Source organism: Cucurbita pepo, chromosome LG02 (genome assembly GCF_002806865.2).
Source record: "Cucurbita pepo subsp. pepo cultivar mu-cu-16 chromosome LG02, ASM280686v2, whole genome shotgun sequence".
NCBI classification, from domain to species: Eukaryota; Viridiplantae; Streptophyta; class Magnoliopsida; order Cucurbitales; family Cucurbitaceae; genus Cucurbita; species Cucurbita pepo.
Genome location: NC_036639.1, coordinates 10596453 through 10613566, shown reverse-complemented (window position 1 = coordinate 10613566; position 17114 = coordinate 10596453). Strand labels below are relative to the sequence as shown.

The 17114-nt window shown below is 35.0% G+C and overlaps 2 protein-coding genes across 2 annotated transcripts; both read left to right on the top strand.

Annotated features, from left to right (window-relative positions):
* Positions 1-129: 129 nt before the first annotated feature.
* On the top strand, positions 130-7950 carry LOC111787728. The gene is made up of 7 exons (XM_023667764.1): positions 130-292; positions 475-1695; positions 3261-4075; positions 4668-4880; positions 4943-5977; positions 6304-6510; positions 7441-7950. The coding sequence occupies exons 2-7, from the start codon at positions 501-503 to the stop codon at positions 7717-7719; spliced, it is 3744 nt and encodes a 1247-aa protein (XP_023523532.1). The 5' UTR covers positions 130-292; positions 475-500; the 3' UTR covers positions 7720-7950.
* Positions 7951-9050: 1100 nt separating this feature from the next.
* On the top strand, positions 9051-15967 carry LOC111787550. The gene is made up of 10 exons (XM_023667548.1): positions 9051-9223; positions 10366-10462; positions 10577-10681; positions 11463-11540; positions 12117-12172; positions 12869-12926; positions 13375-13500; positions 13655-13750; positions 15059-15130; positions 15659-15967. The coding sequence occupies exons 1-10, from the start codon at positions 9117-9119 to the stop codon at positions 15719-15721; spliced, it is 858 nt and encodes a 285-aa protein (XP_023523316.1). The 5' UTR covers positions 9051-9116; the 3' UTR covers positions 15722-15967.
* The last annotated feature ends 1147 nt before the right edge of the window (positions 15968-17114 follow it).

Here is a 17114-nt window from a genome sequence, read left to right as displayed (position 1 = left end):
GATAAATTTAAATTTTAAGATAATTTATAAAATTGAAAACGAAAAAGAAGTTTCCCATATTTTATGAATGGAAGAAAAGCGGATAAAGAGAAAAAACAGGATATCAAAATGCGCGCCTTCCTTCGGCTAACCTGTTTGCTATTTTGTCTCTCAACGTTCAAAAGAAAAGGGCCCTGATATTGAGGATCTCTCTTCTCTGCTAATCGCCAATCCAAAGATTTTCTAAAAATGGAGAACGTTCATGCTGCGATTGTGAAGTGTTTCTATCAATCTTCCAGCTCGTGATTTTATGGCAAGTTTTCTTTTACAAACAAGATTGTTTCAATTATCAGTTTTAACGTCCATTTTTCTGCGTCGTCTTTGACCTCCGTTGTCAAAGGGAATCCTGATTTTTTTTTTTTTTTTCTTTTTTTCTGATCGATTAATCTGATTCTTGATTCTGATTGTTATTTTATACTTTTTTGGATTAGCTAGGTCAAATCTAGTTGTATTGAAGAGAGATGGGAATCGATATGGAAGATATCAAATTATGCGTTTGTAGAATTGTTCATTTGTCCGTTAGGGTTAGTCATAGATTTGTACAGCAGCATCCTTACATGTCTGGTACATTGTTGTTTCTCTTCGTTTTGTACATTTTTCTGCCTTCTGTTCTTAGTATTCTGTTTTACAGTTTGCCATTTCTTGGCTTAACTGGAGTTATCCTTGCCTTTCGGACTTCTAAAAGGTCCACAATTCGAGGTGAGAAAGTAGAAGATAAAAAACCAGAGGTCCCTAAAAAGTCGACGGCCACAATTAATAGAAATCGTAGCGCATACTTACGCAATGCAACTAGTCGGCGACAACGATTCAAAGAAAAGAGTGAAACGTGCAGAACAGATACTCCAACTAAATCTCCGGTAGTCGGAACGGATCAGTCGGTTGAATTCGATTACTTAAAATCATTAATTGAGGTGAAAGAAACACAATCTCTTGATTCTGGAAATAATGCATCTGCTCTTAGTACATCAGTTGATAAGGGTATTGAAGTTTCCAGTACATCAGTTGATAAGAGTATTGAAGTTTCCAGCACTAAGGAACCAATTTTGGGCTTGGAGTTACCAGTAAAGCCTGATCTCGTAGCTTGTGATCGCTCGAGCTCTCAGACTAATAAATCTGATAGTGGTGGCGATGAGACGAAAAACGAAAGCTCAGAAGATCCAGAGGATGAGGATGAAGAAGAAGCGCAAGAGGATAGGAATAAAGCTGTGGAGTGGACAGAAGATGATCAGAAGAATCTGATGGATCTTGGGCTTTCAGAGATTGAAAGGAACAGAAGATTGGAGAGTCTTATTGCTAAGAGAAGAGCCAGAAAGTTGTACAAACGGAAAAATGAAGAAATTGTTCTAACAGTCGACATTTTTCCTCCTTGTCATATTCCCAAAATTGTCACTACAAGGAATGATCCTATTGACTCGACGGATGGTGGTAGAGAGATAGAAGGCATACCATTGCCTGGTTCTGCTCCTTCCGTTTTGTTGCCAATGAGAAATCCATTTGATCTTCCATATGATCCACATGAGGAGAAACCAAATCTTATGGCCGATAGCTTTCAACAGGAATTTACATTCTGCAGGCACGAGAGCTTTTGTCTTGGACCCGCTTACTCAGAAGAAAGTGGGGGACTGGGATACCACCACAGATATAGAAGACCTTCAAGTAAGATAATTCTTTCACTTTTTGCTTTTTTCTTCATCTTCTGATTTCACGACTAATTGACTAGGAACTATTCTTCTTTTCTTTAGATAAAATATTAACAAATGATTTTTACGATCATTTATAGCATTGAATGGAATAGAAGTATAAGTTCAATTATAATTTCGTTCATGTGGCTTGTTGTGCATCATTTCAATTTGGTTTTAAGGTTTTTTAAGGTTAAATCTCGTTCTTCAAACTGTTAGATGAACACGACTCTCCAAAATGGTATGATGTTGTCCACTTTGAGCCTAAGCTCTCATGGCTTTGCTTTGGGCTTCCCCAAAAGCCTCATACCAAAGAAGACTATATTCTTTGATTATAACCCATGACCATTCCCTAAATTAACTGATGTGGGACACTTTTATCCAACACCTCTCCTCGAACAATGTATGTCTCCCCTTAATCGAGGCTCGACTCTTTTGGAGTCTTCTCTGGTCACTTTTTGACTATGCCTTCGAGGCTTACAATACTTTGTTNTATTGTCACTTTGAGCCTAAGCTCTCATGGCTTTGCTTTGGGCTTCCCCAAAAGGCCTCATACCAAAGAAGACTATATTCTTTGATTATAACCCATGACCATTCCCTAAATTAACTGATGTGGGACACTTTCATCCAACACCTCTCCTCGAACAATGTATGTCTCCCCTTAATCGAGGCTCGACTCTTTTGGAGTCTTCTCTGGTCACTTTTTGACTATGCCTTCGAGGCTTACAATACTTTGTTCGACATTTGAGGATTTGTCAATCTATTGACATGGTTAAGTTTAGGGCATGGCTCTGATACCATGTTAGACGAACACGACTCTCCACAATGGTATGATATTGTCCACTTTGAGCATAAGCTCTCATGGTTTTGCTTTGGATGTCCCCAAAAGGCCTCCCATGTTAGACGAACACGACTCTCCACAATGGTATGATATTGTCCACTTTGAGCATAAGCTCTCATGGTTTTGCTTTGGATGTCCCCAAAAGGCCTCAAACCAATGGAGAGAGCATAAGCTCCCATGATCATTCCCTAAATTAGCCGACGTGGGACTTTCATTATCCAACACAAATTTTGTCTATTTGGATAAAATTTCAAAATATCTATTCTAATTCTTGAATCATCTTGCCTTGCCTTTATTTTTCTTTATCTAAGTGTGTTAATGCAACTTATATTCAAACCACATATGTTGAAGAGATATAAGATGCAAAATAATTTAGTGAATACAAAAATATTTATTTTTGAAAGTTCAGATTTATTTTCTTTAGTTCAACCAACATGTGGAGTTGGAGATTGAATTGATAATCTTTTTGATACATTTCTTAACTAATTGAAATATGCTAAATGAAAAGTTCTAATATAGCATGTTGGGAAATTTTAAATTCAATTGTATGAAACTATATGATTATTTTAAAATATTTTTCAATATAGTTTCTTTCTATTATGAAATAAGTTTTGAAATCCCCCTCCCTTTCAAATTCAATCTGACAAGAAAAGGATGAAGGTACCACTGAACTGACTTCAAAACTATGGTCTTTGTTTTAGTTTCGATTGCAGATAAAGGTGAACATGACTGGCTAATCGAACAGCTATTATTTAAAAGCGACCCTCAAACTGAAAAGAAGAAACCTATTGCTGTAGAAACAAGAGGCATTCAAACTGAAGATTTACCACAGGCCAGGGATGTTAATGAATTGGAGCTCGAAAGCGATCAGGAGAAGGAGATTCCGCCAGATTCCCAGAGTGAATTTGAAATGGAGCTGGAGCTGGAGCTGGAGCTGGAGATGACGCAAGACGTTAGTAGCCAATCAAGCCATTCATCTTCATCGGATAATCCCGGAGCGGTGATCTGTGATGACGTGAGAGTAGTTTCAAAAAACTTCGAGTCAAAATTGAGCAACGCACTGCACAAATCATTGAGCTGTAGAGTACCAAAGAAAAAATTAATACAGGAGACTCTCCGTGATTTTAGCCCCACGACATTTAATAAGAACAAAATGGAGGAGCGTTTACCCTATCCAGATAAGGTGCCATGTCAAACTCCAACTTACTCCATTGCTTCTGACCTGCAAGTGGAAGTTTCTGAAATTGGCTCCCCTCCGACTGTTGATGGGAACAATACTGATGGAGAATCGTTGAACCCTGACTGGGAGGTTGAAAAGGAGGCAAGTTTTGGAGGTAAACAAGATGACACGAGTCCGTTGTTAGAGTTGCGGTCTAACAAGATTGTATTGGATTCACAGGAGGAAGAAGTAAAGGCAATGAATGTCACAGAAGCATTGCCCCCTAAAACTATTTTAAGTCCAATGGCCGAGGAGATGGTGGATCAACCTTCTCAAGTTGTCTCCCAAATGCCCGAGGTCAGTACTCTAGCTTTTTTATTGATTTGAGGTGCGCTAAACATGAATTTGACATACCCAACAAAGTAACCAAAATGAACAAGGTATTTCAGCATTTGAGGGTGCTTTCATCAAAATTGTTTGAATTATAACTGATACGTACTTGTATTAAGGGTTCTCTTAAATAAAACCCTTCTGTTTTTTATTTTAACAGGAGAACAATGTTATTTTGTTCTTGGAAGTTTAAGAAAAAAAAAAAAAAAAGAACTCAGAAGTAGTTTTCTTTCAAGTAACATTATAAATATTACTAAATGAAAAAGAAAATAACCGAAATATAAAAAATGAAAGTAGAAAAAAATTGTATTCTATTTCTGATCATCAATATATTTTGTGACTCTATACTCATGCAAATGCATTGTAAACATATCTGGATGTTTTAGTTAGTTATATAAGTTAGAAATGAGAAATGTTAGTAGAAAATCACGTTGAAGATTGTTTAATAACATTTTTAAATTTTATAAAATCATAAAATAAAAGAAATTGAACGTAAAATTTACTTTACATATGGTCTCCTTCCATGATTAAAACATACAGCTGATTCACTCTGTTTCAGGAGTTGTCTATTCCCACAGATGATGAAAATGCCACAAATCACGTTATTGATCAAAAAGATCCAGAAGCTCTAGCGAACATGGAAAACACAGTGAAAACCAGAGAAAATGTTGATGGTGGGTTGGAGATATTGATGAAACAAGAGGATGATGGAAAGATAACAAGTTCATTGGAAGAGACTGATCTAAAATTGGGTGAATACTCTCATGGTGGTCATGAAGATTCTTCTGGACGTCGATCCGACTTGGACCATGAACAATCTGAAGAAGAAAATANCATGAAGATTCTTCTGGACGTCGATCCGACTTGGACCATGAACAATCTGAAGAAGGAAATAAAAATGTGGATCAAATTACTGGCAATGGAGATCTTGGCAGGGCTCATGAACATTCAGAAGAAGGAAGTAAAAACGTGGATCAAATTACTGGCAATGGAGATCTTAGCAGGAACCATGAACGTTCAGAAGAAGGAAGTAAAAACATGGATCAAATTACTGGCAATGGAGATCTTAGAAGGGACCATGAACGTTCAGAAGAAGGAAGTAAAAACATGGATCAAAGTACTGGCAATGGAGATCCTGGCAGAACTCATGAACATTCAGAAGAAGGTAGTAAACACATGGATCAAATTACCAGCACTAGAGATCTTGGCAAGGCTCATGAACATTTAGAAGAAGAGAGTAAAAGCACAGATCAAATTACAGACAATGGAGATCTTGTAGAGCCAGGAAATATTGAAGAACAATTGGAGTTGATACAAGACAATAAGAACCAATCAAATGTCGTGGGAACTGAATTCCAGAGTTCCAAAGATGCCCTGAAATTGCCTGCGGTGGACGACCCAGCCACAAATGGAGGGGTGCCTCTTGTTGCCAATGACATAATATGTTCTGATACTTCAGATAATCAAGTAAATGCTGTACAAAGTGAATCTCATAGGAATCATGGAGATTTTGTAGAGCCAAAAAAAATTGAAGAACCATTGGAGTTGAAACAGGACAACAAGAATCAACCAGATGTTGTGGAAATTGAATTCCAGAGTTCTAACGATGCCTCGAAATCAACCGTAGAGAACAACTTGGTCTACGATGGAGGAGTACCTCCTGATTCCATTGACATAATACGTTCTGATGCCTTACAGAATCAAGTAAACGTTGTGCAGAGTGAATTTCAGAAGTCTAATGATGCCATGAAATCAACTGTGGAGCAAGATTCGGTAATTGAAAGAGAGCTTCTGGATACCAGAGCAGGATTATCTTCAAAGTCTTCAATAGAAGAACAAGCCCATATGAACAAAGTCTCCTTATCCCAGGTTTGGTTTAGAAAATAATAACTTTTTGTTGCTTTAACTTTCTAGTTTTTAGTTTTATGCTTACTAAAATCACTTTCACTTTGTAAAAATACTCTTGAAAAATTGCCCAAATTTTTAAAAGCATATTTAGAAATCGATTAGAGAACGAAGAAAAAACGAGTTAAATAAGCATGATTCTAGAAATAGAAGATGTGGGTGTTATTTGGACCTTGAAGCTAAATGAAAGGCTACTATTGTCTATCAGTTTAGCTGTGATTATTAAAGGTACAATGAGAATGTGGTCACTAATTTGACTCCCTTATCTTTATTTTCAATGTATTTTGCAGGATTCCATCATTTCCCCTGATAATAATAAACCTGCTGATTCCATTGAAGTCGAAAGTGAGCTCATCAAAGGCCTTTCAGAACAAAATGGTGGAAAATCCATATTGGAGGCCAAGGATGACCGTGAAAAAACAGATCAGAGTTTAAGCTCACTAAGCTCAGCGCCCAATGATGATTTGAAAACCTCAGAAATTACTACACAAGAAGAGGTAATTCTTTCTTTTGTCTCCACGCATTGTCTTTTATGTCCCTAAGAAAGAATTTCAGAGTTTAAATATCAATGCATACTCTACAACCAATGCCTCAATTCTATGAATAAGTTTTGATAAACTCGACACATAAATGTCTCTTCATGACATTTATGTAATGAGCATATAGATGTTTTGTAACAGCCCAAACACACCCCGCTAGCAGATATTCTCCGTTTTAGCCTATGACGTATTGTCGTCAACCTCACTGTTTAAAACACGTATGCTAGAGAGAGGTTTCCATACCCTTATAAGAAATGCTTCTTTCCCCTCTCCAACTGACGTGGGATTTCACAATCCACCCCCTTTGGGAGTCAGCGTCCTCGTTGGCACACCGTTCGGTGTCTGACTCTGATACCATTTGTAACAGTCCAAGAGCTAGCAGATATTGTCTGCTTTAGTTCGTTACATATCGTCGTCAGCCTCACGATTCTAAACGCGTCTGTTAGGGAGAGGTTTACATACCCTTATAAGAAATGCTTCTTTCCCCTCTCCAACCGATGTGAGATTTCACAATCCACCCCCTTTGGGAGCCAACATCCTAGTTGGCACACCGTTCGGTGTCTGACTCTGATATCATTTGTAAAAGTCCAAGTGCTAGCAAATATTGTCTGATTTAGTCCGTTACATATCGCCATCATTCTCACGATTTTAAAACGCGTCTGCTAGAGAGAGGTTTCCACGCCCTTATAAGGAATGCTTCGTTCCACTCTCCAACCGACGTGGGATCTTACATGTTTAAACCGAACAATAATTTAATTGATTAAAAAGCATTTCACATTTCTTAAACAAACTATTGATAAATTCTTCTTGTTATCGATTTTTTCTTTCGACCATCTTTCGATGAATCACTTGTGTAATTGACGAAGCTAATGTATGTTATGTTGATAGGTAACAGTTAACCCTCTAACAGAAATCACCGCCAAAGAAGTTCAAGTTGAAACTGAACTAACACCCACTGCTTCGACCAACAATAACATGGAAGCTGCTGGAGACGATGAACTCGAATGTGAATCTCATAGATTCAACAAACCAGAAACTGATTCTGTAAAGGAGAAGGACTCGGAAAACCCATTAGATTTGAATGGAGTGGGCCTGCAAAGCCCCACAGGTTTGGCTCATGAAAACCCATTAGAATCTTCATTATCTGCAGGTCAAGGATCCCAGTAATGGTGGGCATGCAGAGTGGGGGGGCTTGTTACTTCGTAGTCACTTTAGCAAAAGCTCATAAGGGAAGTAAGTATTCATTCATTTATTCTTTTTGTTCAGTTGTTTTATAACTGTGAAGCTACTGGTTAGTTGTGTATAAGTATTAACCAAAACCAAATGTAATTATAGTCCAAGGTTTTGTTGACAAAATCAGTAGTGTATTCTATAATATCTTGGAGACATTATTATATTATTATATATAGCACATCATTTTTTTATTTTTTTTCTAACATCATTTTTTTATTTTTTTTCTAACTCAGATCATAACTCGAGTGGTTAAGATATGTTTTTACTTAAAAGATTAGAGTTTACAGTCCTTACCTTCCTGTGTTGTTGAATTAAGCAAATTTATGATTAGGAGAAAATATTATTAAAAATTTAAATTATGAAGAAAAATAATAATATGCTCGTGTATTATTTTAAAAGATTTTACCTTTTGTGATATTATATATTAAAGAATCTCACGGCCTTAACTCAACATAAGATAATAGATTGAAAATTGAATGAATCTCTCGATGAAAAACAATATGGTGTTCGACTAACAATCTAATCCTCTAAGAGTTTGTGAATATCTAGGTGTTAAATCTTTTTAGCCTACTCTTGGTCTTTTAGGTCTATTTTGGTTTTTGACTTCATTTATAATTTTCACCTTTTGACATGAATATCTTTAATTTTTTTAAAAAAATTTAAAAATACTTTTATTGTTATTGTCCACTCTGACCTTGGAGAGCGGAAACTAATAGTGGGGATTGATGCATTTCAGTTAAAAAACCTGAAGTAGCAAAACCTCACTTACACTTAAATGGTTTTTATATTTTTTTAAATACGTAAATAGATGAATAATGGAGATCATTTGCTCTGTGCTTCCCAAAATGCCTCATTGCAATAAGAGAGTATTTTTTAATTATAATAATTCTCTAAATTAGCTTTGGAAAAGGCTTCATTTAAATGGAAAAAATATTCATGGATTATAAATCGATGATCATTCCATAAATTAGTTGATGTGAGACTTTCATTCAACAATATTAATATCCTTAAACTTTTAGAAAAAAAAAATTAAAATATAGTTATTATTAACATCCTTGAAATGAAGATGATTTATGGGGCGAAAATAGATGTTTTTGTTTATATATGAAAATAGGAATTTTAATTAAATTATTGATTTATTTATATAAGGTAAAAGTATTTTAGAAACCGTTTATATTTAAATATAATTGGAAGAATATTTTTTAATTTAAAGAAGTAAAAAGTGTAGGGTATTTTTGTTAATTTAAGATAAAGATAAAAAAATATAATAAAACGATACACTGTTTGGAACCTCTTCGTCTCTTTCGCTCCGCCTTTGACACAGCTCAGCGATGGCGTTAGCAGCCTCCTACATCTTCCACTGCCCTAAGCTTCGGCTTTCTCAGCAGAAGTTTCATTCCAAATGCCCCGTTTTGCAGTTACATTCGTCGTCAATCAGGTAATCGACATGATGATAACGACATGTGACATCAATTACTATGGACTTCGATGTTTTTACTTTTTCCATCGTGTTTGGCTGCTTAGAAAGTCCGAGCGAATGAGCACACAAAAATCTTGAAATGTAAAAGCAACGACAATATAGAGTTTGTCATGGAATTCAGCTGCTATCCTATTTCATTTCTCCGACTTATCTTATCTATGAAAATGCTTTTGGATTTCGTAATCTGAAAAAAAAAAAATGCAGTATCTCGTAAGCTGAAGTTTCTTATGAATTGCGAAATTGTTTTCATCTGCTTAGGAATTGGGAAACCCATTAGCTTTTTGTTTTAGGTGAGAAACATGACTGAAAGAATAAGTTTCGGAGTTGAACAAGTGGATGATTCAAACTTGTTACCTCTTATTCAAAAATATATGCCTTAATTAATCGAGTCAGACTCAAGTTGGCATAAATTTAATAATAATTGACGACCTGTTCTTGGTAAATTATCTGTATGCCGAGGGCTTAGATCATGTGTTAGTCTCACATGAAAGCCAGGGGGTGTTGTTTTTACATGTTTTAAATTTGTACTCTTTGAGATTAATCAGCTCATGAAAGGTCAAACAAGTAGATGGATGAAGTGCTTACGTAGTATGAGGTTTCATGTGAACATAATTGCATTTGCTTATTCGTTATTTTGAACTCTCCACAATGGTATGATATTTTCCACTTTGAACATAAGCTCTCATGGCTTTGCTTTGAAAGGCCTCAAACCAAAGAATATATACCCATGATCATTCCCCAAATTAGTTGATTCATCATCCAATACCTCCCTCGAACAAAGTACGCCTCCCCTCAATCGAGGCTCGACTCCTTTTCTTTTGGAGTCCTTTGTTCGACATTTGAGGATTTACCAATCTATTGGCACGACTAAGTTTGGGGCATGGCTCTAATACCATGTTAGATGCACACAACTCTCCACGAGGGTATGATATTGTCCACTTTGAGCATAAGCCTTCACGGCTTTGCTTTGGGCTTCCCCAAAAGGCCTCAAACCAATGGAGAGAGTATTCTTTGGTTATAAACCCATGATCATTCACTAAATTACTCGATTCATCATCCAACATCAAAAATTAATCATAACATGGAGTTAAATATTACAGATTTAGAGAAATAACACGAGAGAGAAGGATGGTTATTTGCTCAGCAGCTTCTGCAGCAGGAAGTTCAAGTCCAGACAGTGACTTCAATCCGTATGAGGTAGTTGAACTTGTATCCAGTTTGCAGCTCTCAAAGGGTGTTCTTGAAAGTGGGAAAACTAAGGATTATTNTTTTTTTTTTTTTTTTTTTTTTTTAATGTTCCCATCACATTAGGTTCTGGGCGTAAACCCAATTGAGGGATTTGATATGGTCAAAGCAGCATATACTAAAAAACGCAAGGAAGCTGAGAGGAACGGTGATGAAGCAGCTGCAGCCAGAGTATGTCATCTGCACCCCTCTCCGTCTCTCTCGGTGTCCAACGTCTTTTCATAGGCACGACTTTAGCTTTAATATTTGATGCTTTCGCATCAGGCTATGATTAGAAGTAAGTAAAAGTTGATACGGAATGACTGCATTAAGGAGACGGAACACTGAGTTTATGTTTGACAGCAGGCTATAATAAAAAATTTGTAAATGTAATCCTCAAAACTTGAGAATTTTATGTTTTCTCAGGTCCTTGGATTTAACCAACGAAGGATTTTTAAAATGTCTATTTGTTTTTTGACTACCAATTACCAAATATTGTGGAGACACTTGGTAGTCCTTAGTTCAGAACTTACGGAAATGTGAATTTTGGAAGTCACCAATTTCAATTTCATTAACTTTTAGATGGCTTTTTTGATAATCTAACAATTAGTGTATAAAGAGTTAGTACCACTATGAGTTGACCTAGTGGTCAAGAAGAGCTTGGTAAATAATAAATGGTTTAGAGGAAATAAGTTTAAGCCTTGGTGGTCACCTACCTAAGATTTAATATTCTGCAAGTTACCTTGATAACTAAATATGGGAAGATTTAGGCAGTTGTACCGTGCACGCAAGCTCACCTGGACTATCATGGATATAAAAAAAGGTATTAGGAGTTAGTTCCTGGTTGTATGGTGCTGCATCCATCTGTATACTGGTCTGATGTATTAGCTGAAGTAGCTCTATTTTACAGTAAATTTATGGCATCTGAGCACTTTGAGATCTAGGTTCTTATAGTAACACATGATATTTCCAGCTGGAGAAAGCTTATGACAAAGTGATGATGGCACAATTCACCAACCGGAAGAAGGGTCTTACTTTTGGCTCAGTGAAGGTACGTACAACGTATAGAACAGAATCACTGTTATTATGCTGTTTCTTACTTGGGTTTCAGGAAAATTACCTTTAAAAGCTGCATAATTGTTATCTCATTATTAACAAATGAATGGAAATGTTTGATTTACTTTAACTTTAGGCAACAAGAAGTTGTATCTACTTGTTAATTACATATAATTCAATTCTACATACATGCCGATTGTGAAGTTGAGCAGTCCCCATTCTGCCCTTATTTTCTCTCTCTTCTCTCCCGTGTCTCTCACTACTGAATTATTAGTCGTACACATCTCCATAGCACAGTTTTCAATTTTTCTTCCTAAGTTTCTAAGACCATTTCTGCCGAAGGAGGTAACATCTTTCGAACCATTGTTTCCCTGATGCAAATAGAGTTATGTTAACTTGAAAACTTCACATAAACATAAAGTTTGGTGCTTATTTTCATCCTCATGCATAATCTAAGCAATGTTTAAACATTACTCTAAAATGTCTATGGTGTGTGCAGTCTTCCCTTTTTTTTTTTTTTTTTTGAGATTAATGTTATTTTCTGATTATTGTAAATCTTCGATAAATGCAGGTTTCTAAGGACATCAAGTATGCTGACAACCAGCCAATTGTTCCATGGGGGCCAAGGTCTGGTTTTGTGTTATTTGGATATAAATATCGTGAAAGTTTTGAAGTCTTATTATTCTTTATTTATGTTAGATGTACTTGTGACCGTATATTCTTTAAAATATGTTGATCTCTAATTGTCAAACCTTGTCCACTTTATAAATTTAGATTTATATAGAAAAGTTGTTTCTTGCTAAAAATAAGTATAGATTTAGATTTATACATCTTTAGGAGTTAATGATTTCCCCCTTTTCGCACATTTGTATACAGCCACATTGGCTTTTGTCTGTGGAGTGATAGTCTTAATTTATTATATAAAAGCCAGAAGGTCGGTGGTCTCTTGAGTCTTCTATTATTTGAGTTGAACTCTAGCCAATGTTCTGTTACATTTTTCCAGGTTTCCATTGCCAGATAATTGAAGTATCTGTGTACCTTAATCTTAGACCATGGATAGAAGTTTTCTGTGGTCAATTGAATCTCATTATTATTTTTTATTACTAAGCATGAACACGTTTTCTGATAATATATATATGTGTTCGCCTATTATATGCCAAAGATAAAGCAATTGCTTAATTATTCAGTTGATGACATTATCTGTAGATATGTATAATCTGTTTACCTAATTCATATTTTCTCTAATATCTAGTGTAGTGTTTCCAATGCTCTTCTTGTTCCTCTTAGATAACTCCTTATTTCTGAAATCAAATGATTTTTCAGGTTTTCAAAATCTAGCCCCAGAGATATGCAAATTAATATGGCAATATCTGCTGTATTTGTAAGTATCGAAAGATGGTCGATCATCTGAGCCTTCATTATTTTGTCTTTGTTTCTCCTTCAATTTGACACGGAATGCTAATAAGTGTTTGTATTTTTTTTTTTTTTCTCTCTCTACGTTGAACAAAATAATAGTAATTGTTCCCACGTGCTTGTCGATTCATAGAAGTAAAGATATCTTTTCATTTTGTTTTTGCTTCAAGGGTGTAACACAACAGACAACTTTGCTTAGTGTAATTGTGAAACTAAGAAAAAATATAAATTCATCTTTGCCATCTTTATCATCTTTGTTGAGGGTATGTCTCACGGGATTTTTCTTCTTCCTTGTGAATCTGAGTGACATGATTGGTTTTTTTCTTGAATTTTTAGGGCATCCAGTAAAGTTTATGGAGACTGAAGATGGTAAATTTGTGTTTGATGAAACTTCATTTTTTTATTGCTTTGTGCAGACTGCTTGGGCCCTTCTCAGTGGCGGTGCTGAATATAAACCTCTGCAGTTCTTGGCATTTGCTTTTGTTTATCGGATTTTTGAAAAGCTGAAAGCTTCTGAACCAGCTGTATCACCCTCATTTACGGTATGTTGAGAAGCTAGAAAGAACACTTATTTTTTTTTGTCAATTTTCTGTTTCCAATATCGTATACAGAGAATATGGAGTATGCAACATTTTGCTGTAATAGTTGTTCCAATTTTTGTGTGTACTCATATATGATACTTCATACTGACTGCAGGAAGATGGTGAAGATTCAGGACGAGGTATACGGATGGGAAAGCGGATACTACGATCTCTTGCTCTAGTGTTTGGATGTATTGCTGTTTCCTCTTTGGTATTTCATCTTTCCTCTGCTCATTTCTGCTCATCGTTCATGAAGCAAAATGATCACTTCTATGACCTACCTTAGCTTCTGGCTATGAATGTGCAATCACTAGTTTTAACTAGCCAAAATTTTGTTACTCTCTTTCTTAAATAAATAAGAGTCGGTAGTAAAAAAAAATGGATGTATCATGCACAACTTTCTTACCTGACTAGCAAAATTCTAGAAATTTCTTGTATTTGCCAATTATTACATAACGTCATTTATGTTTATGCTTTTACTATTTAACTAATTTTATTTTAACAATCAAGTAAAGTTTTCACGGTGTCATTCGGTTGTAGAAAATGGGATCCCACGCATATTTTATAGATCGAAATGTGATGTCTGGATATTTGATATCTATGAGTCTTGAAATGACCATATTTTTTCTGCATATAATTGTTATGAGTGAACTGGGTGTACATAATTGTATATGTTCGGTCAGATTTGTTTGTGAGAAATTATGTATGATTCATCCATTGATGTAGTCAGTTTAGGAGTCATTCTGTCTTTTCCATTTATTTGACTTTTGATGCTTTTCATTAATTGCTGTTATAACTNTATTCTGCATATAATTGTTATGAGTGAACTGGCATAATTGTATATGTTCGGTCAGATTTGTTTGTGAGAAATTATGTATGATTCATCCATTGATGTAGTCAGTTTAGGAGTCATTCCGTCTTTTCCATTTATTTGACTTTTGATGCTTTTCATTAATTGCTGTTATAACTAGTTGAACCAANCCGTCTTTTCCATTTATTTGACTGTTGATGCTTTTCATTAATTGCTGTTATAACTAGTTGAACCAAGTGTCAGAATTGCATCAAGATATAACCCGAATTAGTTCAGTTAATGATACTTCCAATCTTAGTTAACTTAATATAGTACTTAAGTGCTTTAATGAAAAATTTTAACAATTAGATTTGGGATTAAGAATTCTAGGGAAGTAATTGAATTTATCAGTTAAATCTAAAATCTCTTGATTTTGAATTGAAAATCAATTTAAAACTTCAATTCAAATTGATTTAACCTATCGATTATATCGAAACGGATTAGCATATCTGTGTATTATCTTGTAGCAAACATTGTGATCTGAATGTCATTCTTGTAGACATCTTGTATGAAGAAAATTGGAATTTAGGGTTTTATTTTGACTTGTTTGGCTCTTTTTATTATATGCTAGATCTTCAAATCTAATTTTTCTTCAATTCTTTTTGTTATTATTCTTTTTTTTTTTCTCCCTCTCCTTGTAGCTTTATTATTTTGGTTTATTTGTTGCAGGCATATACTGGTATCTTGAATTTCATCGAGTTCGTGGGCAGCTATATCCCAGTTGTTCTCTACAATAGTCAGGTACTGCCATTTTGGTTATACTAATATCCATGCATATGCTGTTGTGCGTATTGTAAATCTTTTTCTAGCCGAAGGAGGTCATGTTTTTAAATTCAAGTCTGGAATGTGCCATAGTTGTTTAAAGAAAATAAGAAAATAATGCAAGGCCAACTGGAAAACGATCAAAAACTACAAAGCTAATTAGCTGCTGCAACTGACTAAAACGAACAAAATCGATCGACAAGGATAGTTAAACCAATCATATGGATTGTGGTTTTCTTGTCATCGTCTCTTTTCGTTTATTTCTTTCTTCTTTTTCGCTACTATCTGCATTATCAGAAATGGACCGACCTACTTCATATGCTTCATGCAGTGTCAAATAGTTGGCCAGTACCTCTAATCACTATTTAAAATTTTTTCAATCATAACAATTTTTTTTTCTCTTGCACCATACATGTGATAATGACTCGAAAGTTCAAATTATCACAGAATGCTGAGATAAATGCATGATACATTATGCACAAGATTTACCATTTTTTGTATTCACAGGAACTATTGATCACCAGTTCATCAGCTATCATGCTTTACTTCATGGCATCTTACTACAGATGATGTTATTCAGCATGAACCATTCAATCTTGCAGCCAGCTTGCAGTGAAATCGGTTTTGATATATTGTTGATTTGGTAATCTTGTTTTGTAAAATTAGGCACAGTACTGAGGTCGTTATCATCAAAATGTAACGCTATGTGCGATGCGATAATATATACGTTAGCTATCGTATATAAAGAGGTCGCTTAACTTTTTTGTACTGATATAAACATTCTCATGGGGATGGAGTATATGGTTTTTGTGGGTCTGCAGGAGTTGAAAAGATTGGATATCTAAAAAAAGCTTGTGCTTCAACTGGACTCCTGCAATTTTTCTGCATTTGATTTGAAAATTTAAGTAAAATTGGCTTAAATTTATAGCTAAGGTGTCTAGATGAGTTGTTTGGGTGTTCGACGAGAGATTATTCACATTGGTGTAGTGTTATGTATAACATATTTCGATACTTAAGTCAATGCTGAAATCAAATTGGTGTTAGGCGAGCTAGCTAGGACTATATTGTATATCTTCATAAGAGGAGTTTCGATACTTGTAGAGTTTGAAAGACACCTCGACTCGATTAAGAGCAAGCTCAATAAACTTATGTATCTCTTAGGCTTCTCATGACTCGACTTAGTAAATCTTCTAGTGAGTATGACAATATTAGATGTAGCTTTTAAAATAATCGCTAGAAACTTTGCTTTTACACAAATAAATGGTCGAATAAATTAAATAATGTTCGGTAAATATTAACTTTAAAATATAAAAAATAGATTAATTAGATAAAATATTGGTATTCAACATCTAATAAATTAATTGTTAAAAAAATTTACACCAAACAACTTCTCTTTCCTTTTATTTGAGAAACATAAATTTGGTTCATTCCATCAACCAAATTCATCTAAGTTAGCCATTTTTTTACAACTCAGATACAAAGTAATCTCTGAAAAAGTTAATTGTTATTGGATTTTATACAACAATCAATGCAGTTTATACATTTTAAACCACCCCAGAAAAGAAAACAAGAAAACATTCACAAAATTACATAATAACCCGCAAGGCAATATAAACAAATGACAGCCCAACCAACAAGATTTGAAAGAATCTCCATGCTGTTCTATACAGGAATAAGCAGCTGCTTTCTTTTTGCTCAAGAACTCTTGCCTTTTTTAGGGCAGTTCTGATAGAACTTCAGTTCCTTTTCCATACTTTTTTTGCCCTTAAATTTTATGAATTCAATGGGGGCTTACCTAACATTTGGGAAGGTCATTTGGAGGAGGAAGAAGAGACTCTTCTGGCCCTTCCCCATTGTCCACTAGAAATGCCATCTTAAGTCCCCATGTTGTGTGCACTTCTAAATGGCAATGCATAAACCAAACCCCTGCCAAAATGAACCACAAAAAGCCCACAAATTGCAT